This window comes from Merops nubicus, unplaced genomic scaffold, assembly GCF_000691845.1.
Source record: "Merops nubicus isolate BGI_N331 unplaced genomic scaffold, ASM69184v1 scaffold28725, whole genome shotgun sequence".
In the NCBI taxonomy this organism is placed as follows: Eukaryota; Metazoa; Chordata; class Aves; order Coraciiformes; family Meropidae; genus Merops; species Merops nubicus.
Window position 1 is genome coordinate 7540 of NW_008608332.1, and position 26572 is coordinate 34111.

Here is a 26572-nt window from a genome sequence, read left to right on the forward strand (position 1 = left end):
ATATTTCTATTTTAAAAAATGTTCCGATTGCTTACTGAAAAAAGTACACATTTATATTTAACTAGGGGGTGGTAGGTTTTTTTTGTTGTTGTTTTGGGTTTGTTTTGTGTTTTTTACACAGGTATTTCTAGATGCTGATGCAACACCACCACCAACAAAATAACTTTTGTACTGCCACATTTTCCAGTTAGGCAATTACTACTGTAGTATTAGTACTCACTTTGAAGTTAAAAATACTTTTTAAATGCCTCACAGACAAACATTTTCTACAAGGAAATCACCAAATTTAATGCATACAGAATGAAGACACCTGTAAAGTGAAACTACTCAATTCGTTCCATAAAGGAAACCATAAAGGAAGAAATACTCTTAATCCAGTAGATGTTGAAAAAATAAGGGCATTTTCTGCAAAATTACAGTATTATCTATGTGTAACTAGAGACACAGTCCTTTATATGCAACTTCTATCAATATCAGGATAAGTTTAGAATGGATTAAGGACAAAAAGAACTGGTCAGCCCATCACAAAATCACCACTAAGAAAAGACTATTTCAGGCTGTTGAAGAAGCTTTTGAAATATTTAGCACTCAGCTGTAACTGGATTTGAAATATCAGTAGTTGCTGAGTTCTCTCCTACCCTGTGCTCTTCTGAAGGGTTTATGACAAAAGTTCTGAATCAGAAAATAATGCCATACAAAGCACTATGTTTTAAAAGCACAGAATCCACAGCAATTAAAATGTGTGAGGGAGGGTCAAAACACACATTCCGTGTATGCTAAGACAGTTAAATTTTTAAATTGTACCTTAACTTCCCTTTAAAACATACTGCTCAGCAGAATTCTTAATCTGCAATTTCTGAGACTTGAAATCCTGTAAGTGTCTTCTTTTAGCAGGTTCAAAAAAGGATCCATTTCACACAAAATTTTTCTTGGAAATATCCCAACAAAACCACTTGGTGTAAACTGAAGCCATTTCTAATAAAATACTGTCCTTTAAAACAGATTACAAAATACTACTGCAGTTCTTCAAGAAGTTTTTAGCTGTAATCTGACACCTTAGTTTCTATATCCCTCTTTGCTTCTTGACAACCCTTCAATTCAGCATGACTTTCAGGCAGCCTGGTTTTACTTCTGTGAACCTGTGAAACGAGAAAAGATGAAGCTTCAGTATGAAAGCTCTGTGCAACAACATCTCCTTCAGCCCTCATCAAACATATGGGAAGAGATAAGGTTCTCAGTCAAGTATGCGTGCATGTGAGAGTCAGGAAATCAGCATCATGTCCCCTGGATGTGGCAGTGAAGGAACGTTTTACAGGTTTTACAGGGTCTGGAGAGGTGAAGAGCTGGAAATGGCAGAAACTAAGAGGAAGATTTAAAAACGTTTTCACGTTCCCCTTTCATTCCCTCTTTTTTCAAAACTGATTTTCTCCCTTTCTTCTGTAGAAAGTAAAAAGCAAATGAGAAGGGAAAAGACTTAGCTATTTCCAAGTCCCACCTTCACACACTCCTGTAAAGAAAAGCCAGCAAACACACTGATGCCAGCCCAGACCTGCTCAATTGCTGTCCCACAGAAGCACCTGAGAGCTAAAGCAGGTATTGGAGACCAATAAAAAGCAGGATTAAGAGCTGTTCACAATGAAGCTAGCAACCTTGAATGGAAAGATGTAATTAATCTATGTTAGGTAAGTGTAATTCATAGTGTTTTCATCTATCTTAGAGTAAAGGATCTACTATATTTAATAGGCATCTTGTACAAGATGATTTTGTGTCACACAGTTGCATTGGATATATGAAACAGCAGATGTGCCTTAAACTGAAATGGCAGACCTGCCTTAATCTGTTCAGCAGTTTAACAGCATTCTAAAACTATCTCAACTTTTCAGTTAGCTAAATGTGGGTTAAGAAAAAAAAAAAAAAACTATCAGTAACAAAAATCTAAACTCACCTGAAGTTGTGGCTTGTGAGGTATCTGATAGCTGCTGGTCTAATGCGAGCAACTCCTCCCTGACTATGGCTTCCTCTTCCCGTGATGACAGAGAGATATGGTTTACCACCAGTCTGCTGGTACTCTGCAAGAGCAGGGATGGCAACGGTTAACATTCGCCCTCCCTCCATCCCTCCTCCTGAAAACTCTCACTAGTGGTTCAGAACTTGGCTCTCCCATGCTGGCTATGCATCTTTTACATAAGCATAAGCATAGCTGTTTCCCCCCTCTTCTGAAACAGATATTCTGAAAGAAATGTCAAGCCTTTTAAATCTAGATGGCTTGAAATACACATGTTGTAATCATCACAAAATCCTTCTAATTTCATAGCAGCTTTACTGTTTCTATCACCTAATCTTCACTTGGAATTTACATCCTGTGATGTAGATCACAATTGCAAAATTGGAAGAGGTGGGTTAATACAGTTATTTTTAACTCTCTCTATTCCACGTTTTATCTTAAATTCATGTGAATAAAGAAATAATATTTTATTGGATAAAGAAGGAGGAAAATACAAATCTACATAGTTTTTGACATTCAATTCATGCTTATTTGGGCTGACTTCTGCTATATTGGAGCACGTGCACCAACAGATCAACACATCACATGAGGTTTATTAGTGCATCTAGCCCTGGTAACAAAAGAAACTGTTCTTCTCTCAGGTATCACAGCAACCTAAATTGATGAGGAGTTTGAAAAAGAAGAAAAAGTATAAATTTAAACTGTATTATCACAAGTCCAGATTTGCTTGTTCAGGATTATGAGTTCACATCTCTCTCTCTCACACTTAACTTTATTTAGGTTTTGTATTAATTTACTGTTACTTCTGCCCAAACTAGAGTGCTTGGTACTGATACCTTTGTCATGTATGCATACTGAAATAACCCCCCCTTTTTTTTAGATTTAGGTGAAATGGACTGAACTGAGAGTCTCTACCATCGTTACAGGACTCCTGATTTAAGTGCAGTTTGGGAAATTTAGCTCTAAAAAGCATCAGGTTACAGCTTAAGTTATATAAACATCAGTTCGGGAACAGCACAAGATAATGCAATTTAATTCTCTCTGATGCATATTGAAAGAAAACTATTATCTAAGGCCCCACTGAACACTTTTGTTTCTACTCTGTGGAGCAGATGTTTCAAAAAATCAGGTTTGTGCAGCAGCACCTTGCATGAGAAATTTCTTATAAAACCATTCCCAGTGTGCTTAAATTTATAGGGTGAAGTAATAATGCAGAAAATCCATATTTTTACAGCAAGAACATGAAGCATGAAGTACTTCAACACTCCATTGGAAGAAAAAACAAGCCCTCAAGCAAAACTGCACAAAATTACATTTATGGAAGCAGCAGTCTTCTGATCTCAAGAGATCCTGCTGACAAATTGATACAGAAGTTACTGAAAGATAGCTCAAAAAGACACTGTCATGTAAAAGCTGAAGACAATACAATCATTGTGGTTAGAATTCCAAGGTAATGACTTTTCGTTAAAGATTAAAAAAACAACATCATTCTGACAAAGCAATGCAAGGACGACAAATGTCTGCATTACTACCTTTGTTAAAAAAGCCAGGAAGGATAGATCATGTCTTCAATAGGAAAAGTAAAGGATAAAACAGAATTAAAAGAACCATTTACGAAGAAACACTGGGTGGGCAAGCCAGAGTTAAAAAAACATTGCCATGTCAAAGAAAAACAAAAGAAAATAAACCAACCAAAAAGCCAGCTGTTTTTACATGTTATTAAACCATATTCATTCCCTCTGATATTGCCATATATCATTATTTCTTTGTAGAAAAAGAGGGAGAATAACTTTTATGGGGCATGAATTACTAGCTTATACCTACCTTCACTTTTTTCCTGCAGCACTCTGGACAACTGATTCACAGCTTCATCCACATGAAGACCATGGAGATCCAACACATTCATAGGCAGCAAGGCAGCATTTACTTTCTCAAAGATTTGCACAGCAGCAGCATGGTTGGCTTCTTTCATCTTCTGCTCGTGAAGGTGACCCTTTATTCATAAGGACAGGAACTATTACGTACCAAGGCATAATCTAAGCTGCATGGTGCTTGTTGGTGTAGTTCAAAACTACAGTACTGGCAGGGTGCTTTTAACTCACAGCTTGAAGGAGTAAAATTTATAATCACAACAGAACTTCCAGAAGAGGCTCAGTGAGACCTACTTGCAAGGAGATTTCTCAAAATCTGTTCTTAAGAAACTACTCAAAGCTGATGCAAAGGAAAATTTATAACAAAAGCCTTACAAAGTGAGGGAAAAAAAGCAAGAAGAGGCACAAAAACACAAGGTCTTTACATAAGCTATAAAGCTACATTCCATGCCAATTTTCAAATTTATTATCCTAACAATAGAATTTTGCAAAAAACAGAATCTGCAAATAATTTGCTAAAAATGTAATGAAACAATGTAAAAGAAACTGCCCAATATCTCAGGGAAAACCTACCGACTGTTATGGTTGAGGTTAATTCTTCTGAACACATTCCTTAAAAATCAGACAAGCCAAAGGCAAGCACTTTTAATTTTTTAAAATTTTTTTTTTTTTTTTTTTTTAAATAGCTGCCTGTTATCTCACCTAGTATTTTTGTCAGATCTCTCATGACTGACAAGGTCAATACAGTTCCTATTGGAATCTGGGGCAAGGAGCAGTACAGGGTTATTCACATTACACAGTGAACAAGTACCCACCATTTCCCATGAACCTTGCAGGGATAATATGTGAGAAACTGAAACAAACTGAAGATCTTTCAAGATCTGTAGGCACAGTCTGAAAAGGCATATAAAACTTAACTCCAGGTATTGGACTGACAAGGGCTCAAGAGAACAGAAGTAACAGTGTCTTACACTTTCTTAAAATGCATCGTCTGAAGTGTATTAGTCTCAGACCAGAGACACCAGCCCTGTAACTCACTTGCAGAGGACTCCCAAGACAGGCTAAGGCCACCAAGCCTAAAGCATTTTTCATGAATAAAGGGAGCTTAGCTTGCCTTTTGATTACCTACAAGTAAATATATAATACATTTCCAGACTGTACTTGTCATTACAGATAAGTACAAAAGTAAGACAGGCCTTGAAATTACACTTCTATTTAAAATCATGCAGACCTTTTTTTAGGCTCTCTCCAGACTTCAAAAATATATAAACCAAAAACAGAGTTCACTATAAAGACCAACAACCAGTGTTTCCTACAAGCACAGTAACAATATAAACTAAACATTTAGAGTGATATATTAACTGCGTGAAAGCTTTTTTGACATAATTAGCAAATTCAAGCAATTTATTATTACATTGTTATTCTGTCACAACACAACTCATAGTTTAGAATTAAATATTTCCATAATGTGATTTCTTACCAAATTTTTATATGCCTTTGAAGGTATTTGTAACAGAGCTTTTAAGAGTGGTCTGGATGAAGTGTGAATGGAAGGGTCTTGTGCGAAGACACCAAGAAACCAACGTTCAGGAACAGTTACAAGAACACCTGATACTTGTAATCAAGAATATGATCCACAGCACTGATCAGCAGTAATCAAGCTGGTACATACTGAGAAACGTGCTGGAATTAAGACCAGAGAGCCTGTGCTCCAAGGCGAGCAAACAAAATGGATCAGGAGCAGCTTTACACTCTGAAAACCAGGTGGATGGCAAAGAGCATGGCATCTCACACCAGGCTTATCCCAGGAGTAGGTAGCTATAGTCAGAATGGGAAAACAGACAGCACACAGCAATGTTGCTCAAGATTTATGGAGGATGAAGCAAGCAAGATTCTGGGGCAAAAAGATCGTAACTTAGCACCTGTCTGATTCCTAAAAAGTAGAAAAGAGATGTCCAAAACCAGTTCATCACCAATTAAAAGGAATGTAACGGGCATGCAGAGGATGCAAAACCTGATGTTTGCTGGAGTCCATATCACACAAGTGAAACTGGCCACATCATGTGGACTCAAATATTAGTGCTTACAAGTATGTGGATATGAGAGTGAGCTCTATGTGTAAGTGAACATGTGTGACTAAGCACAAAATACCATCTGCCATGACATCTCTCAATTTTGTTACATCAGCTTCCTGTACTAGTATCATTACTAGTGAAAGGGAGTTTACTTGTCAGGCAATTCTCAATATAACACTTACATAGGGAAGAGTAACTCAGCAAATTTATCAGCTCTAGTAGGCATAATGTTTTACTTATCACTTTAATTCAGCATTTAAATACCTCTCTAAATTCAGGCAAAAAGCACAACATTTACATTTACCTGGTGTGCATAAAATGCTGCCACAGGCTTCATACCCATGCGATAGGCCTCCCCAGCCTTTTTCAAACATTCCTGTCTCTTTTGCTGGTGACAAAAAGCTTCTGCTCTTAAGTCATTGTATTGTGGATACTCAAAATCTTGAAATACTTCACTCAAAGGATCATCCTCTTCCTTAGTTTTTTTTGCCTGCAGGAATTTGCAACGTTGAAGCTAGGTATATATTGCAGGGCACTTTCATTAACATAGATTTGGATATGTTTGTAAATACTATTTGGAAAAAAAAAAAAAAAAAAGAATACCTTCTTCTCCCGGTTCTTTGCAGCACTGCAGGAAGAAAGAATTTCATTTTGCTGACCACTTTCTTGAGCTATAACTGTTTTTACAGGATCTGCCTCCAGAACACAGTTCAGAAACTGTTCAGTTTGCTCTAAAGAATAGCTGTAAAGGATAAGTAATATCTGTGACTTTAAAAGTACATTCACAGCAGCTCCATTTATTAAAATGTGTATTACAGACCTTGATATTGTTACAGAAATAGAAGACAATGGAAAAAAAGCACTGGAATGGAATTTTCCACCTTATTTCAAAAAGGCTTGCAGACTCACTGTACTTACTGCATTACTGGCATCAACACACATGCAATCTTGATTGACTGAAACAACTGAGGGGCATTAAAAGGACAACAAAATACTAAGGTAAATTGCATCCCACCTTATTCAAACAAATATTAGTTTAGAAGTAAACACTGCTTTTGGGGATGAATAAGTAACCACCTCTTAAATCTTCTCTGGTCAGGGTAAGACAGTACAAAATACTTTAAAACTAGCTCATTTTTCTGAAACCATTATGCAGGAAAAACCTTGTATTTCAAGCCATGCTTTATTATTAAATTTGATGAAATGAGAATAGGATATCAGTTGCCATCAGATTTCTAATAAGCCCTCTTTATTCTTCTTGCTGTTCAGTAAGCAGACAGGAGGAAGGCTGATCAAAAGTAGAAAAAGACTCTAGGAAAGGCAACACTATGAATGTGAAAAACAAGAGACAGTGTTTGAGGTATAGAGATGGAGGAAAGATGTACTGTAAACATCCCACAATGAAAGGTTTTGATGGCAAGTAGCACAAGCAGGAAGACTGACAAGCAGGCATACAAATCCATATGTGGAAATATACATACAATTGGCCAAGGATGAAAAAAAAAGTTTCTCTTGCAAAAAAAGTTTCGTTCTCAGGAACCTGGATTTAAGAAGGTAGCCACATACCCCAGATACATAATGCAGAAGAGAGAAAGATAATATCAGCAGAAAGAGATGGAGAAATGGCTCATCAGAGCTGCTGTAGTAACCAGAAAAGTACTCACAGGCATCAGATGATGGTAGCTTTCCTCTTGGGCAGATGTTATTTTCTGTGAAACCACAGTTACCACCCCCCAGTACTTGATTTAAAGCCTCAGCTCTAGAGCAAACACACAGTTCCACTGACAGACAGCCAGAGGTTGACAGCCAGAGACCTCCTCCCAGTGAGAGAAACTGTCCACTCCCCCCAAAAACAGAAATCTACATATGGAATTTTTATGCCCTTTTTATTTTTAAGACCAGCTAGTTTTTCCCTTTGTTTAGATCTACAAAAAATATGCTAGTTTGCAAACAGCCATTCTTCAGCAGTATCTTAACTCTTAATATTTAAGACAGTAACTGTGAACTAGAGAATGTTACCGAGTACCATTTTTACTTTTAAGATCTTTAAAGATTTCTTACTTGTTGTCCTTGAAGATATCCATTAAGAAGCTTTGATTAATAGTTGGAAACATCCCAAAAAGTTGCTTCTCCTTTAGTTTAGCGGCACAATCTTTTCTAGCCATAGAGGGAACGCGATTCTTGCCAGAGGACAAAGGAAAAATATTACAAATTCTTAACTAGAACAAAATACGGTAACAATAGAGCCAATCCACCTGTACTGTTATTTTTTTAAGATGGAAAAAAATAAATCTATTCAGTAGGTGTGCACCCACAGCCATAACAACATGCCAGTATCAGCCTGCCACACTGGTTTGATGAGAACAAAGCAGGGAGACAGATGAGTTGTATTATACACCACTGCGGTACTCTGCAGTCAGTTCAAGTGACTCAGCTGGAGCTCCCTCATACCTTGGCCAAAACAAAAGGAGGATTTTTCAGGAGGAATTTAAGTTTTGGAATTCATTCCCTGCTAGTCTATCTAGTCCAATGCTAAGCTTGTGCAAAGGCCACTTCTTTACCCTGTATGGAAGGTCTGCGGTTGAAGCAGCAGTTTATTATGAAACAGTACGAACACTTTTGGTCTGGTGTATCTGAAGTTGTACCATAATAAATATATGTGTTTGTGAAGTCATGCTGAGAAGATACATAATTATAGGCCAGAATAAATGGGACTGATCATCCAATACTCAGTTTGGAAAAAAAAAAGTGGTCAAAACAAAGCCAAGCTCCATGACTCCAAACTGAAAATAAAGCTTCGGACATCACAGTTGTTATTATCAGTAAGCCACATACATGCAGTTCAAAGAAAGAATCCACAAGCCATTCTTTCAAAGTACAGGCTAATCCATTCAACTTTCTATGGCAGCAGAAACAAAGCTCCTCTTTTTTAGGACAGCCACTTATCAGAGCGAATTACAAATACAGATGCCTGTCCTGAACGGCAGGGCAGCAGAGGGCAGTGTTATGCACATGCCAACCACACAGGGCATGGGAACTGTATGAAGATACAGAATTATTAAAAATGTTTTTAAAAAATACTGTTTTCCTCACAAGTGGGTACAGAAATCTATTTGATATTAGCCTCAAGTATTTCTTTTAGCATCTCACCTGTTAGGAATGTTGTGGGTTCTCCTTACAAAAACATATTAAAATAAATTCAATCCACTTCTAAACAAACAAGGCTTGGAGCTAATTAAGAACTTCTGATATCACCTTCTCAATAAAAAGTGTGAGAAATCACACTGATCTTGGGTTTCAGGTAAGCAATCAAAAAACAATTCAACCAAACACAAATGCTAACCTGTATAGTGAAATGCACCATGATCTGTTTGTGAAACAATCAAAATATTACATATTAAAATGAGATTTATATTTTAAGATAAAAAACCTCTACCACAAGCAAGCCCCCATATCACAGTAATCAACAAAACTAATTGGCATGCCTTTGTCTTCAAGGCTGAAGATACATTATTCAGGCTGGGTAAATTGAAGGCTGTAATCAGCAGCACAAAGATGAGTCACCAGATAAGACATATTCCGTTTCATTAACAGTTGCAAACTGAAACTGCATTAATAAATGGTGTTATCCATACCAGGTCCTCTTTCTCCTGCATAGCTATTTCTTCAGAAATTATTTGTCTGAGAGAAACTTTCTGGATCTGAGCATTCCAGTGATCCATAAAAGGAAAAATGTCTGATGTTGCTGTTTTTTTAGTCTGCATGTCATTAGATGAGCCCGAAATCCAGCTCATTTTTTTCTTCTGTATTTTACTGTCTGCATTCTGAGATAATAGCACTTCTGTGTCATCTGTATCTATCTGCTGAATCACAGAATCAGTAGAACCTTCAAAAACAATAAAAATGAGTTGACAAATAAAACATTAGCTTATTTACACAAGCAAAGCCAAAATAATTAAGACAAATTTTTCAACCTAGATTGTTTGGGTATTGTTAAAACAGTATTATTAATGTTAAATGTCTTCCTCTTCCTCACTTCTATTTTCCAAAGACTGTCTAATAATCTCTGTTCTGTAAAACAACAGCAAAACTACCAGGCTCCCTCACCAAATTTTCCAGTGCCAAGACCTATCTATCTTACAGATGTAAAGTACTTTGCACATATGTTAAGTGGGGATGTTTGTTAGCTTTTTAAAGAGAATTCTTGACATGTGTTTACACATTTACCTGCCTTTTCTCTACAGCTTAAGGACAGGTGCTTAACAATCTGGTTTTACACTTCTGCTGAGTTGATGCCAACAGCATTGTTTGGTCACTTGGGAGCTCCCAAGCAAGGTCATGGGGTCTCCTTCCTTGGGGACTTTTGAAACCCATCTGGAGCGTTCCTGTGTGACCTGCCCTAGGTCGGATGGCCCTGCTCTGGCAGGGGGGTTGGACTCGATGGTCTCTGGAGGTCCCTTCCAACCCCTAACATTCTGTGATTTGCATGGAGTTTGCACCCACATTACAGTCCAAGTCTTCACCCAGGTACCACACAAGAGCAGCCAGGTTCTACTGCAGAGAGACATTTCTTCTGGGAGCTGAATGCAAACTGGATTGCTAGAGATTGTAACACCTTTTGAACAAGGACATGTATCTTCCTGCTACAATCAATTCATCTGAGAAGGAAATTAGCATGTCAATGTCATACACCTGACCTCCTTCCCTCACCTGCAGAAGTCTTACTCTGCTATTTATTCTCTGGCCACATCTATTCTTGCCACAGGGAGTACAGAAGTCCTACCAAACACCTGTCTACTCCAGCCAGAGCTTTCAAGTTCTCTGAAGCACAAAAAATGATAGGTGTTTTGCTTGCATCTACCTGGGACTAGTGATTCTGCTTATAATTATTTTATTTTTTCCTCCACATCTCCATAACAGAATATAAATAGAACCAAGGGCAATAAATAAAAGCTTAGCTTAATGAATTAACCCATCATTTTTCAATAGACAGAATATTTGTAGCCTTACTGAAGTTTCAAATAATTATATATTTTTATAATGGAAGTTAAGTATTTTGACATTAAGGAAAACTACATAACATACCTTCTGCAAACATGTTACATGATTCATCTCTCCTCTGACGCTTCTAAATAAAAATAGTAAAACCATTAATGTTATAAGTAAGCTATAAATTTTGCAGTGAAACTTTGCAAGTGTTAGCTTATAAGTAAAGCACTTTCAAAATAACACCTCACAGTATTTCTCAGAGACTGGATATTTTAAGAGAAATATTTGAGGAAAATAATTACAAAATGAAGGTTAAAAAGATAGAACTATCTTTCTGAAAACACCTAGGGAGACAAATGGTCTGACAAAGCACAAGCATACCATGCCATACTATACGCAAGAAACATACTAACCAGAATAGATTCTTTCCATTTTTCATGAATCATTTTTGCCAAATTCAGATCAATATGGACCACACAATCCTCAACAGTTAGTGAACCTTATGGAACAAAGAAAGAAAGAAAGAAAAAAGAAAGAAAAAAATATATCCATTAAGCCATTCTATAAAAATTTCTCTAAGCAATTAAAAGTACAGTAGCATAAACTTATTAATTTGAATTCTGGAGATGCTGCACAAACTGTCAAGCCTGAAAAAACTTCAGCATGTGCCAAGTTAAAAAAAAAAAAAAAAAGGCATTCCACACAGAATTCATTATCTGGTGTTCAAAAAGGGTAGGAAAAAACAAGTTAACATTAATTATATCTCATTGAAATGACAACCTGAACAACTAAATTTTTCCTCCCTCCATCTACTTTTCTAGCAGAACATTCTTTTACAAAGCCACTGTTAATTTACAGCCCCAGTGTGATTCCCCCTATTTTACACCAATCTACATGCAACTGCTTTTATGCAACACAACATACAATTGCCCAATGCAGTCACACCCCTCCTTTCAAACACAAACTCAGAGAAACAAACTCCAACTGTCCCCTTTGATATACATGTACAAGAGGCACATGTATATCAAAGAAAAAGGCAGAGCATATTTCAGACACAATAGAACACCATTCTGCTATCAAAAACAAACTTTTTTTTTTTTTTGAGGAGGCAGGCATGGAAGGCAGAGACCAGCAGTCAAACCCACCAATAAATCAAATATCCAGGGTTTCACACCAAGTAATCTTCAGGAGGGGGGGGAAAAAAAAAAAAAAAAAAAAAAAAAAAAAAGAGAAAAAAACCCCAAGGTTTCCTTGCGTTTTCTTCCTTTTTCTATCAGTCTGTAACTTTTGTGATGCTTGTTCAAGCTGCTTGGGGCTTCCTTCAACAGTATCTCAGCAGACCAGTCTGTTTTCATCTATTAAGCATAGCTGCACTTTATCTTCTCTAACCCATTCTTCTTCTCCTTCCCCAATTTAACTGATTCCTAAGCTTTCTTTTTTCCTAACCAGTCATAACTTGCATCTTCCTCATCATCTTCATACCCCTTCAGAGTCTGAATATAGGCTTAAAGTACTGTTGTTCAAAATGCAAATAAGCCAATGTATTTTCTTACGATTTTACAGTATGTGCACGTACAAAAAGACAAAAGCAGAAGGAAAAAATAAGAACTATGCAAATCTGTTCCCTAAAAATCCAGTACAAAGGGAAAAAGCACAGGCAAAGGAATGAAGGTTTTTATTTCCTTTTTGTTATGCACACTGACTTTTTTCATAAAAATAAGGACATAATTGTGCCCATACCTGCATCAATACCAACAGGCCCAAATATTTCTTTTAATTGGAACGCCAGTTCAGGAGGTAATGTCAGCTCTAGGCAATCTATATTGAAGGCTGCATGTGATGATGGTTTAGGGCTTTGTACTTTGGCTTTAGCTTCATCACAGCTTGGAGTTTCAATTTCTTCTTTACCACATGTGTCCCTGGAACTCCCCTGGGTTTCTCCATCTATCTCCAGTTCTTTATCACTCGTGGGACCAACCAGAAGTACGTGATCCATTTCCAGTAACGAAGCAGCCACTTTGGAATTCCCTGCACTGCTTTCTGAGGGGTTACTGTCACTTTCAGTATTTAATTCAAATTTCAAATCAGTAGAAGTTGTGTTATGACCAGGAGGCAAATTCATGGGTACACAGAAACCCACATCAGTCTGTGAGACTGATGGCTGATTTACAGTTTCTTCAACAGGACTCTCGGATTCTGTCTTCTGCTCACCTGGAACAGATGGCTCAGTGATACCTGCTGCTGAGCTGCCTGCATCAGCTCCAGGGGCTGCATCTCCTGAGTTTTTCAGTCCCTCCAAATCATTCACTGAGACAGCAGTTGACGAGTCAGACACATTAGCATCCATCAGAGTTGCCTTGGTAGCTGTAGTTTCTGCAATGCTGACTGATGAGTTCTTGTCTTCTGAAGGCTCGGAGATATCACCAGCCCCAATTACTTGCGGCATTTGTTCACAGTCTTTGAGATTCTCACCATAGCTTGTGCTTGCCTTGAAATCAAGTTCAGTGACGACTGGCTCAGCTTCTTTTCCTTGAAAGCTTTCAGTATCAACATCTCTGCGTAACTTTTCATCAGAGTCTAACAGCAGCCCTGTGGCCCAGTCTATGTCTTTGTTACATCTTTCATACAGATCTTTCACAGCTTCAAATGAAACAGACTCAAAGAGCTTACACAGCATATTTAGCTTTTCAGACTCATCAATATTGATAAGTTCGCTTTCTTCCACAAATGTACTTTTATCATACGTAACTCGATAGGGTATTTTTTCCTGACAATCTGAGGCATTATCAACATCTTTGGGTTTGAAGCCATCTAGCCTGCCGTGCAACACTTTGGTAGTCTCCGTAAAAAGCATTTTCTTTTCTAATCTCCACAGGAGAGCAAAGTCCTGTGATTCAGTCTGGGAATAGCTACTTTTTTGTCTACATGAGCACGCATCCTGTTTCTCTTCTGCTGCATTAGCCACAGACAAGTGCTCCTCTTCTTTGGGATGGGCTATATTGTTGTTTGTAAAAGTGAGGGCTAACTTGTGATGTTTCCTCATTCTCTTATTTTGCTGGGTTTTTTTCTCATCTACTGTTTCAGGTTGGTGCATATGCAAACTCTCTATATCCAGTTGCTCTGCAGTGTTCAGAGGTGTCCCACGAAGCACATCTACAGTCTCAAGAGCATTTCTATTAATGTCTCCTTCATCATTTCTACCTTCATCAGACTGATTTAGACTTGCCTTTCTCACTCTCCTTGACCTTTGTTGCCTCTGTTCTAATGAGCCTGAGACAGGCCAATGTCCCACCATTTGCAGTTCTGGTATAACCGTATCTGAATTAACAGAGGAACACTTAGAGGCTGGACTTTCTTCCTTGTGTCCTTTTTCAACAGCACAGGTCCCAGGCAGGCCCACTTGCTCTACACCTAAATCAGGATGCTGCTGACTGGGAGTTTTACTTTCTTTATCACACTGCAGAGAAGATTTTTCTAGTCTTCTAGCTCTTTTCACTCTCTGTCCCATTGTTTGTTCTACAGGCCAGTCACCCAGGAAGTTTAGTAGTTCTGGTTTTCCCAACACATCAAAAGCTGAACTGATTGGTTCCATTATGTTACTATTTTCTGTTGATTTTGTTTCCGTACATATTTCACCAGTTTGTTTAACCTCTGGTTCAACTTTGGGAATGTTATCACTGTTTTCCCCAACTCCTCCTGTATGTGAGCACACAATCTCTTCAGTTGTGGTCACGTGAACCTCATCCATTTCTGTTTCAGTATTTTTTTCTATTTTTTCTCCCTTTTCTTCTTTATTCTCCAAGGGCAGTTCTTTTTCTACACAATCTGATAAATTAACATCCAAGTCATCTTGAATAGCAGTGTTCTCAGAACCGTGTTCCACTGAGTTATTTTCCATTTCTTTTTCCTCTTTCTGAAAATGTTTAGGATCACAGCTTCTTTTTAGTGTTAGAGAAGTATGGGGAGAAGTTTTATCATCTTCAGCTAATTCAAGACGGTCCAGAACAGAAGCAAGAAAAGGTTTTTCTTCCTTTGCATCAGAACGTTCCTCTCTCTTTCTGGAAAACAAATTGGAATGAAAGATAAACCCATTTCAAGTCTTCTTTAAGCACCTGCCCAAATTTTTAGTTTTGCCTTGGCTATCATACATTTTCAAATGACAGACCAGAAATCACCTTTTAGGACACTAATCATCCAGCTGGAGAACTCTAGTGAGAGAAAACTTTAAGACAGCGCTAACAAAACCACAAAGGAGTTAAGCAAAGCAGAGCTTTCCTTGGTAATTATCTCTTTTTCACTTCAGTGTGGGGCTAAGAACACTTTCTCAGGAGTCTGTTTTGCCCCATTCCAAGTACATTCAGTTATGTACATTCCCATTTCCAGTACATTCAGATATGTACTGAAGCACTCTGCTGCCAGACATTTCCTCCTTCAGCTCAGCAAACCTGGTAAATGTGATTTTATTTAATGACTGTTGCTCTCTCCTGATGGCTTGATGCTAAATAAAGTCTAGAAATTAACTAGGAGAGGATGTGACATCTCTTGTCATACCACTTCACAATCATCCCAGTTTGTACTTAATTTTAAACACAATAAGCATACAAAAAACCAAGCAAAATAATTACTAGAATAAAAATCTGTTTTCCTATCCATTATTATAATTCATACACAGCATTATTCAGATTAGCCACTACAAAACAGTCTTTATATAACCAACACAAATACAGACAAGTCTACTAAATATGCTCAAGAGCAAGCAGATTACTCATTACTACTGCACAAAGAATTCACCTTCTACCATAAAGACATCATCTAATACTAACACTCAGACTTAGAAATAGTAAATTTCTCATATTTGGGACTACCTTCTTCTGAAAAGCATTTTATAGATTTTAAGTGTTTTGTATCTACAACATATACAATAGCACATTTCAAAGATACAAGGAAGTAAATCAGGATTGGCTTATTGAATAGTAACACACCATACTGGGAGATTTTCAAAAAGCATCAGAAAGTTGACCATATCCCTTGATTGCTCATTTATAGAAATCCTGAAATTCTTGAAAATTAAGAAAACTACATAGTGTATTTCTTGTTATTATTTTTTAATGCATTCTCACTGTTCAACAAAATTATGCAGGTTCTGTTGCTATGAAGTTTGAGCTTTTACTATAAAGCTAGTAAAGAACCTAACCTACGGCTTTCCTCCTGACAAGAATCTTCACTCCAGCCAGCAGCTTCTGATTTGCCTGGGACTGAAGAATCCAATATTGACCTAACAGTAAGGCAGCGTTCGTATCGTTCCAACATTCTTTTGATCTTTTCTTTAGATACACCATGAATGTTTCGCCTATGAATTAAAAAAAAAAAAAAGAAAAAAACTTTTCAGATTTGTGTCTTGCAATGAAAGAAGAGAACACTTTAATAAGTTTACAGCAAGACTAACCTGAGAATTCAGGGGGTAGGGGGGAAAAGCTGTGAAACCACAATTCTTTCTGTATCAATTCATTAAATTTCTGAATCACTCCAAACAGAGCATCTCAAGGTAAATCGCTGCTCTCCTTGGATTCTCCACACCACTTGGTGGCCCTGTTCTGCAATAGGATGTTTTACTTAACACTAATGTCTAAAACTGTATCAATAACGCATCTTCTTCGAGTAAGTATCAGAAACATACCATATCAGATCCTGACAGTATCAGGTATGGAAGATTCTGAATTCAGTCTTCCTTTTCTGATTTGACTAAACTAAGAACTCCTTGAACCCTGAAGAAAATCTATCCACCTATTATTTTCAGCATCCTCTGGCTAGAAAATTTCACCGCCTCTGTTAAACAACAAAAAGCAATACGCTCTGCAGCAGTTCCACCTAGAACTAGTGAACCCTGCCAACGACAGCAAAAGAGAAATTGAAGATACAAGAGAAAACATAAAAGTTTTATTTTAGGAAAGAAAATAATCTTCCTTACCTTGCTTGAGAAGTAGCCAACCTTAAGCTAAGCATGCAAATTCAGATGACAACAGATATTATGACATCACAAAATAACTTATGCTGAAAGGGACCTCTGGAGGTCACAGACTCCAGCCTTCTACTCAGAGGAGGTACAGCAAGACCAGGTTGCCTAGAGCTTTGTCTTGTCAAATTTTGAACATTACCAGTGATATAACATACAAGTCATAAAGAGGACATTAAATAATAGTGGCCCTAGTATTCATCCTGGAGAGACATCAGCCTCCTCTTGGATGCTGAACCACTGATCATACCCTTTGAAACTGGCAACTTCTAATTTTCTAGCTACCTTGTTATTTGTCGAAGAATGGTTTGGGTTGGAAGGGACCTTTAAAGGTCATCTAGTCCAACCCCCCTGCAGTGAACAGGGACATCTTTCATTACATCAGGTTGCTCAAAAATTAAAAAGCTACTTATTATCACAAAAATCTTAACTGGTATCTATTTCACCAGCCACTGTAGTAAGCAGTTATCTTTTTAAAAATCATAGCTTATAGACTGTGAAAGAGATATAATCTAATATGACATTTTCCTTTACATTCTTACCTCTCAAGTTCTTTTGGTTTAAACTTCCACCAAGTGTCTGGTTCTCGGAACATAACTTTGTATTTGAACTGCTGAGCCTGAATAAAACAGATATAAAAGAGAACAAGCCACATCACCCATTTTTTATTTCTACGAAAAAGAACACAATATGAATAGCCTGCTTCCTGAAAGCTGTTTTTTGTATTTTTTTGAAACTAATTTGACATTTAGAACTACATACTTTTGTGCAGTGTTTCACTTCCAATTATATACACTGAGATTTTAAAAAACATGTATATGCATCTTTTACTATAAAATTAAACGTGTTCCATGATCACAGAAAAAAAAAAAAACAAACCAAAACAACACTATTTTATATCATCATTTTATATGTTCTACTTCCTCTTAGTCAAGACTGCAGAACACCTCTTTCCAGTTTCAGAATGGACATGTCTACACAGCCTCTCTAAGGCAGAGGAAAGCTCACTGCCTACATTCAGAGCGGACCAGAGGGGAGCCAATTCCAAAACGAGCAGCTGAGTTACACAGCTCCTGTGGACAGCCCTCCTGCCATCTGGGAGACTTGAGTGGGCTGCAAGTAAATGGTCTTTGTACGGTCCAGTCTCATCATGGCAGCAAAAGAGTCCAACGTCTAACCCCGAGAAGCACTGGGAGCACTGTGCCATTTCTGTTTCTGTCCTCAGAAAAAATTCTTATCACCTTAAAAACCCCTGCACTTCCTAGAAGAACTTTTGTTGTATCTTTACTTCAGTATACAGCCAAATCAATGACATAATTTAAGAACTGTTAACCTGACAATTGTTAATAAACACAAAGAAAATAATTTTATTAATAAAACCTGTGTTGAGTTCCACTGTTCACTAATCCATTATCACATGCGCTGTCTGTAGAGCATCTGCTCAAAATCTGTCAGTTCTACATACTACACTCTAATGCATTTCTATACTGCGGTAGGAAGAGAAATCTTAGGTCTCCTATATACTATCTCTTTCAATACATATTTGCTGTTAATCATAGCCAATTTTATAAATAATGCAGTTCTGCAAGCATAAACCATTATTAGAACTGCCAACCAAAATGGTGAATCATCCACAACAAAATAAGAGGCAGAGACTAGAAGTGCTCATGCCCATTTGGAAACTACAAAGCAAAAAGGTAAGAAGCTCCAGAAAACTAGAGTAAAAGAAACCTGTAACAGAGTTCATCAAGTTATTTAAATAATTAAATGTAATTTTGGAAGTTAAATACAGATTGTATTTAATTAGTACTAAATAAAAGCAGGTCACTTTTAGTCACTAAATAAAAGCACTACACTACTAACATAAAATTGTGCTGGTATATTATTTTGATCACATCACTTCAATAAAAATTAAGGAAGTCTTCATAACTTCAAGCAACCCTGCAACATTTGATAACTCTAGCTCTCCAACTAGTCAGCTGGTATCTGCTTCTATATTTAGGATAAAAGACTGAGTTTTCAAGTTTCATGAAGCATCAAACCACTCATTAATTAGTACCAATTATATTTTAAAAGTAACTTAGAATTGTACTGATCATATAAAATCATAGAGTATTTTGGGTTGGAAGGGACTTTTAAAGACCATCTAATGCAACCCTGCCCTGTGGTGAGCAGGGACATTTTTGACTGGATCAGACTGCTCAGAGCCTTGTCCAGCCTGACCCTAAATGTTTCCAGGGATGGAGCATCTACAGCATATACCACCTCGCTGGGCAACCTGCTCCTGTGTCTCACCAGCCACATAGTAAAAAAAATTCTTCCTTTTATCTAGTCTAAATCTACCCTCTTACAGTCTAAAACCATTACCTCTTGTGTTGTCACAACATGCCCTGCTAAAAAGGCTGTCCCCAGCTTTCTTACAGTCCTACTTTAAGTACTGAAAGGACACAAGAAGGTCTTCTTGGACCCTTCTCCAGGCTCAACAACCTTTCTTCATAGCTGCTCCAGTCCTCTGGTGATTTTTGTGGCCCTCCTCCAGACCTGCTCCAACAGGTCCTTATCTGTCCTGTGCCAAGGACTTCAGAGCAGGATACAGCATTCCAGGCAGGTCTCACCAAAGCAGAGGTGACAGAATTACCTCCCACAATGTGCTGGCCACATTTCTTTTGATGCAGCCCAGGATATGGCTGGCCTTCTGGGCTGTGAGTTCTCTAAGAGGAGGGTCTGTCAGTCATATTGGACCCTCTGCTCCCTTTAGAAGGGAGTTGCCTACAACTACAACCCTTCTTTTCTTCCCTGCAGAGGTGGTCATGATGCAGGAGGGTAGGACCTTCTGACCCTGGTGACACCTCAACAATATTCATTTTTGCTTCCAAGTGCAAAGCACCTGACTTTGTCACTTGGCTACTAGGCCAGGTCAATACTTGATTGCGCACAGAATATGACACTGGACGATATGATTCCATAGGAACACTTTTTTTGACTCCAGACTTTCTTGTGGAATAACAGCTAAAATGACGAAGACAAACGCATTTTAAAACATACGTTGTTGCCATGCTGGTCAATAATCCCTTTTTCACACTGATCAAGTTGTAATACTAACCAAAGCAACATAAGGCTTCATCTCCCATGCTTGTATGTTTGTGTTGTCTATTATTATAGGAGAGATTCTCATTTCAAACGCGTCTTTGGCTGAAAGACACACAGGTACAAAACAATGTGATACAGTTAATTTCATTATAATAGGGTGGACACATAACATTTTAACTATTTCTCTAAATTTGAAAATTTTTTTAAAGTAGATAATCCATAGTGATTAACCACTGTGTAAAGAACTCTTGCCACATCTTGATCTGTTTCAAGGCCCTCTTTTATATCAGCAATCACCCCCCTCACATGTTAAGCTACTGAGGTGTGGCATTATTCTTTTGAATTAATGCATGTATTACAATCAAGGAATGAAAATGCAGATGTAAAATACACCAAGATGACTAATAAATCAGTAAATGAAACTAAAAAAACTACATGATCACCTTAAAGTGGACTTCTTTGTTGCATACAAAATTCTTGGCTTTAAAACAGTCTTAAGATTAGTCCACTCTGTAAACTGTATAAAATATGAAAAATCAAAAATTATTGTACTTCAAATACATAGTAATGAAATGTTTAGAATCACTAGCTTAGAGACACAGCACCATGGTTTTGTAGCTACATTACAATGCTTCTGAACAATCAAAGTTATCATTAGATCACACATTTCCTATTAACCACTGGCTAGAAACTTGACAGTAGAAAAGTGATCATGGTTCAAATTTAGCAAGTAAAAGCTTAAAAAGAGTTACTATTTTTAAGAGTTTAGTGGGAACCACTACCAAAAAATACGCCTATTATGGAAAGAAAAAAAAAAATCCTTTATTCTGGCTTGCTCTTGTAATTTTGTTTTAAATTTGCCAACAATTTAGTGCTCAAAAGAAAAAAATTAAAAATCAGGAGCAGGAAAATATCTATGTGTTACTTGTATCAAGATCCTCACTACTTACTGCATACACGTGTTTTATCTCTTCTGGGAGATGGTACAGATTACCACTCCAGAAATAGGACAAAACACAAAATACATACCATGATGAAATCTGAGAGCAAAACAACCTTTTGACAATGACACTGGCATTTTTAATTGCAAAACACACAATGGACAGATGACTTCTGAGTTTATGTTCACATGCTTTTTCCACATACATATTAAAAAACACTTCAATGGTGGGATAAATGCTTGACCTGTGACACTGGCACTACAAGACAGGCAGCTTTTTAAATAGCACACAAGCTAATTCCTTATTTATTTCTCACCTCGTTTCCTGTTCCACTCATGTGCTTCCCCTAAGCAATCAGGATCATAATGGTATTGTCCATGTTTATAAAAGTAATCATCCGTACTAAGAACAATTCCACCTGGGTTATCTTCAAGCAAAGTCCTGTGAAAGATCAAGAAGTAAAATAGCTTTTCCCCTTTCTCCTCCCCAGCCCTACCTGCTACCTTACCTATATCTATTTAGTCTCCTGCAGAATCCCAAGATTATTTGGAATGCAAGTAGCAAATTCAGGTAAGGGGGGCAAGGGGCAGATCACCCACCAAGCAAATATGATCTATAATAATTTTCCTTCTTTTCGAAAAGCTGAGGATATCTAGGGGAAAGAGCTGACAGAGGTTCCCTACAAGTCCCATTTGAAAATGATGAGGGAGGTATTTTTCCATCTGCATTTAGTGACATGCTTTCACAATGACAAACACACATACAGTCTTAATTGCACCAAGTATTTTAGGTGCCAGCCAAAGGAATCTAAGCTCAATCTAGGCTTTTGGAGAGTGAGAAAAGAAATCAAGAATTCAAGGCTCCACATGTACTACTTACATAAAAGAATTCCCAGAGTGGAAGGGGAAATTCTGCCTATAAAGATCTGGCACACTGCCATCCGTGTTATTGGAAGGAAAACACCCGAAATGAACGGGAACTGGAAGAACACAGCAGACCTAACACTACTGCAGCGATATTCTGCTGACAAAAAATAAATCCTTTGGCCAGTGCCAAAGTTAAAGCTGAGCACTCCTATTTCAATTTCGACCAGAGGTCAAGGAGCTACAGCAACTCAGCCTCTCTGCAATTACCATTATTCATCATGCTGCACGTACCACGTAGCTGGGAATTTGGGTATTATCATAACTATTTGCAAATGTCAGAAAATGGTCTCTGCTTCCACTAAACTCTGTACACAATTAAGCAATTTCTTTTAGAAGCTCACAGTATAGATGTTCTACCTTGCCAAATAGGATTTTCCTGATCCTGGAACACCTCTGAGAAGAACAAGTACTTGACCTACAAGGTGCATCTTTTTTCTCATCATGTGACAAACAGGTGGCTGCTGTGCTTGCGAGAGGTTCAATTTTGAGTTTCTATCTTGATTTCCCCATACCTTCAGAGAAGGGTTGCTATCCTGGGCATTTGAAACCACTGGAGAGGGAAAAGAAAATCTTTTTTCCAAAGTCCTACAGTCTGAATCAGGTCTCCACTGCCCTGGACCGACAACCACAGGAGTTACAAAGCTGTGACTTCCACTGGATGGATAAAACGTGGGAGCCATGAGATTCCAGTGTTGCTGAGATTGACATGACGGTGTAGAAAAATTTAAGTTATAACCCCAGTGAATTTGCTGAAGATCTGCAGGGTTTTGTGTATTGTAAATGCCTGTTTCAAGAGGGACATAAGTCTCTGGAAAAGAAGCGTTCTGGTGGCTGTTAAAGGCAGTCACTACCTCTTGGTGCTGTTCCAGGCACTTTGAATTAGTGTTTCCAGTGACATCTACTCCAAGTTCCAGATGTCGTTGGGAGGACTCACCAGAAACAGCAGCCACATTTTTTTTATCCAAAACAGTATCTTGTGTCTGATCAGAATTTCCACATGCTATTTCTCCATTCGATTGTTTATAACCTTCTGAGGCTATGTCATATTGAACATTTATTTCTGACAAATCTGTATCTTCCAACGTCTCTGCAAACATGCCTGATGCAGCTGGTGAGCTTGTCTGGACCCTCAGCTGACTGACTGCTGGCTGCGAAGAGCAGAAGTTTTCTAAAACCTCATTATATGTCCCTGTTTGCTGTGGAAGAAGCAGGACATTGCAACCCGAATCAGGTTCTTCCCACTCCAGAAACTCATTAAAGCCATCATGTTCCACAGAGTGCTCGTATACCATTTGGTCATTTGCAGAAGTGGGCAATTCATCACTCAAGCTGTAGCTCTGAACGGCATTTTCTAGCAAGGAATCCAGTTCTTCAGTCAGCTGCACATCAGGCGATAGGATCTTTTCTTTCTCTTCTTCAGAATTACTTTGTTCTGCAGTACTTTCCCCCATGCTTTTATATGCAAGAGACCTCTGCCGATTAACATGAGCTAGTGATGATGCTACTGAATTAAAACCCAAGGTTTCTGAAGATGCTACTCCTTTGGCATGGGTGGACAGCTCTAGCAGATAATCCATAGCATTTTCTACTGTGGAAAAAGGTCAAGAGAATAAAGTGTGGTCAATTGAACAAACACAAGGTAATGTGAAAGCACTTTTTTTTAACTTGACAGAGTATTTATCACAACTAAAGGACAACCAAAAGTCAGTTCATTAATTCATCTTTTGATACACATTCTGCAACTCCCTTGACCTGCTTCTCATTACCTTCGTTAGAGAGAGGTAAAGGCAGAACTCAATATGGATATATTGCAAAAATAAACTAATAAGCATAACAATTACTAAGGCAATACTGTCTAAAAATTATTAAGTTTAAATGGAAAAAATATCAGAAATGAATGTTTAAATGGATACCTATTTCTAACCTATCTCCTCTACACAAAATAGTGTCACGTGAACTGGAAAAAACTATGGAGAGCTAAAGAGATAAAAATATACAAGATATTTTCATTATGGCTAGGCCCAACTGAAAATAGCATATTTAAAATAGCCTGAAAAATACAGTACCTGCATTAATACTTTATAAAGCCACTACATGGAGTATAAGGTGCTTGTGATCAACATAAACAAAATGAGAACCTGGCACAAATATCATCTGAGCCCTAAAGCTAAGCTGCTGTTGTCCTGAAAGACAGAGTAGCAAAAAGTCCAAGTCCAGTAAAGTCCAATTCTTTTTGAACATGTTAGAATAAAATCTTCCTTGTCTTTCCACATTCTCTACTACATCAGAGCAACCAATTAGTATTCATCTGAAAAGATGTGCATCTTTCCAATTTTAAGCTACTGTTAATAGTACAACACAACAAACTTGTCTTTATATTAAATTCTCAAACAAGCTTCTAGATCTATCCATTATATTGATAAAGGCAAATCTTACTAAAAAGTTCAAAGCATGAATCAGTAAGTCTACGAGTTTCAATTTTAAAAGGAATAACCATCATAGCAATAAGCATGAGAGAGCTATGAAGTTATAAACTCCACACGATTTATGTAAGGTAAAAACAGGAATACAAGCAGTCCTTTTAATGTCCACCTAGCTTTCATACGTGTTTAAAAATGCTAAACTCTGCCTTCTTTTTAAATATTCTTAGAAAAATCTCAGCTAATCACATCTGATCATATGGATACAGACCAATATCTGTATATGCTGCATATATGAATTACTCTTCTGCCAAATAACTCCTCAGACGTTGCTATCCAGCATCTCGTACATTACTTTTATTATAAGCAAATGAACTTGTATATAGTTTCAAAACCACAAAAGCATAGGAAGGACTGGGCACACACATGGAAACAGTCTGCCAGGAGAGGTGGGTATGTAGCTTGGCAGAATACAGGGGAAGAAACACAGACCAAGCGAGGCTGCAGAGAATTCAACAGGACAAACGGAATTTATCCTGCGAAAACTAATCCTCAGTGGAGATAACAAGATGACAGTGCAAAATAGAAAGCAAAACAAAAGCTCAATTCAAGTATTTATGGAAAAGCAAACGCTGCCAGGACCACATACAGTGTACCAATCCTGTAAAAAATTGTGATCTAGAATATAAAATGCAGCTCCTGCAGAAACAGTTTGTGTGTCTAGCAGATATGGCACACAAAATAATTGGAAAAAACAGATTCTCCTCACAACTCTACCACCGCTTGTTCTGTATCACAGAACATGCCACTTAAACTGTCCCTCCATTTATGGAGCACACTGCTACTGCAAATTACCAGCCTCACAGAAACCTTGTCAGACTTAAAGAATCTTGCACGAGAAGAGCTATAAAATTTCAAAATATTATGACTCACCTACCCATTAAAACCTAAACTCACAAATATGCTTGCAACACCCACACCAACTTTTCTGGAGTCACTCTAGTTTAGGAGTTGTCTGCATACAGAACAAAACTGTAACGCCAACTACGTATTATTTACCTTTAAAATCACATTCAGACAGAACCATATAAACCACACTAGGATCTAGGTCAGAAAACATCTCAGACATGCTGTTGAAGAGCTCTTCCTTATTGATGCCATACGCTGCTTGTGACACCGAGCGGCTTGGGTACCCCTGGGATACAGCAATAGCAGTTCTGACAAAAGTGCTATTCTTCCGAGAAGGACTCCCACCAGTTTTCCTCCTCCGTGGCATTTTGTTTTCTAAAAATCAGCTGGCTTTTGCTTTAGTTTGTCCACATGAAGCTGACAGCACCAAGCTCTGAAATCACAAAAACCTTCTTGTAACTGGGATACACATAACAGAAAGAGCAGACCTGGAAAAAAGAGAACAGAGAAATTTTAATAAAAATACACAGTCACATTCCCATGTCTCCTATTTAGATACCCAAGAGATTAAAAAAAGAAGACAAAAACAAAAAACAACCACATAAGTATCCAGGAAAGCATTTTCTAGAAGGCTGCCTTTCTTCTTTTCAAGTGGCTGACAGCTAAATAGCAGCCTTATTTTCCAACTAACTGTATCTGGGAGAGTAAACAAATAAAATTAACTTTAAAATTCAAATCCAGAAAAGTAAAGGAAGCAATACAAGGCAGCCAGTTCACAAATACTCCTCTGCTAACATCTACTGATGACCAGTTAACATGTTGGAACACATATTCTGTCAAGATTCAGATATTTGGCTCCTGTTTTCAAAATACTGGAAAATAAAACAGACATCTCCAAATCTTCCAAAAGTCCCTCATGACTTCCTCCCCTGATTGTTATATGAGTAACTAGCTGGGGTTCTTCAATATTCAAATACTGCCATAGGTTGCCCAGGGATGCTGTGGAGTCTCCCAAGCATGCAGGTTCTCAAAACCTAACTAAACATGGCCCTGAGCAATGGCCCCCTGCTTCAGGTGTCCCTGCTTGAGCAGGTGGGTTGAACCAGATGACACCCAGAAGTACCTCCCAACCTCATGCTATGTGTTTGTTTTTTTTTTTTTTTTTAATTGTTAAAAACATTTTACAGTTTTATAAGCCAAAAAGCAAGAAGAGACTTCTGCCCACCTCCCCACCTCTCCCATAAAGCCTTTGAATGTATCTAGTTAAAACATTATGACATATGTAATAATTGCAATTACCACATTAATCCTGTATAGAAAAGGACAGTGATTA

General features: G+C 37.7%; 1 protein-coding gene across 1 annotated transcript; it reads right to left on the reverse strand.

Moving 5' to 3' along the window:
* Positions 1-970: 970 nt before the first annotated feature.
* Positions 971-25606, reverse strand: N4BP2 (NEDD4 binding protein 2). Its single transcript, XM_008940229.1, has 16 exons — positions 25390-25606; positions 22268-23498; positions 21301-21425; positions 20057-20145; positions 17496-17572; positions 16135-16290; positions 12681-14998; positions 11354-11439; positions 11037-11079; positions 9587-9837; positions 8013-8131; positions 6555-6693; positions 6256-6441; positions 3830-3998; positions 1946-2069; positions 971-1139 (listed from the first exon to the last, which is right to left on the reverse strand). Exons 1-16 carry the CDS (start codon positions 25604-25606, stop codon positions 1094-1096), a joined length of 5376 nt encoding a protein of 1791 aa, XP_008938477.1. The 3' UTR covers positions 971-1093.
* Positions 25607-26572: the final 966 nt, after the last annotated feature.

What these genes read in the sequence shown, in the direction of transcription:
- N4BP2 (XM_008940229.1), bottom strand. Translation starts at nt 25,606, where the DNA reads ATGCCACGGAGGAGGAAAACTGGTGGGAGTCCTTCTCGGAAGAATAGC. An exon ending in TGAAGCCTTATGTTGCTTTG is followed by an intron (nt 17,573 to 20,056) that starts GTTAGTATTACA and finishes TGTTTTATTCAG; the next exon opens with GCTCAGCAGTTCAAATACAA. An exon ending in AAACCAAAAGAACTTGAGAG is followed by an intron (nt 16,291 to 17,495) that starts GTAAGAATGTAA and finishes TTTAATTCATAG; the next exon opens with GCGAAACATTCATGGTGTAT.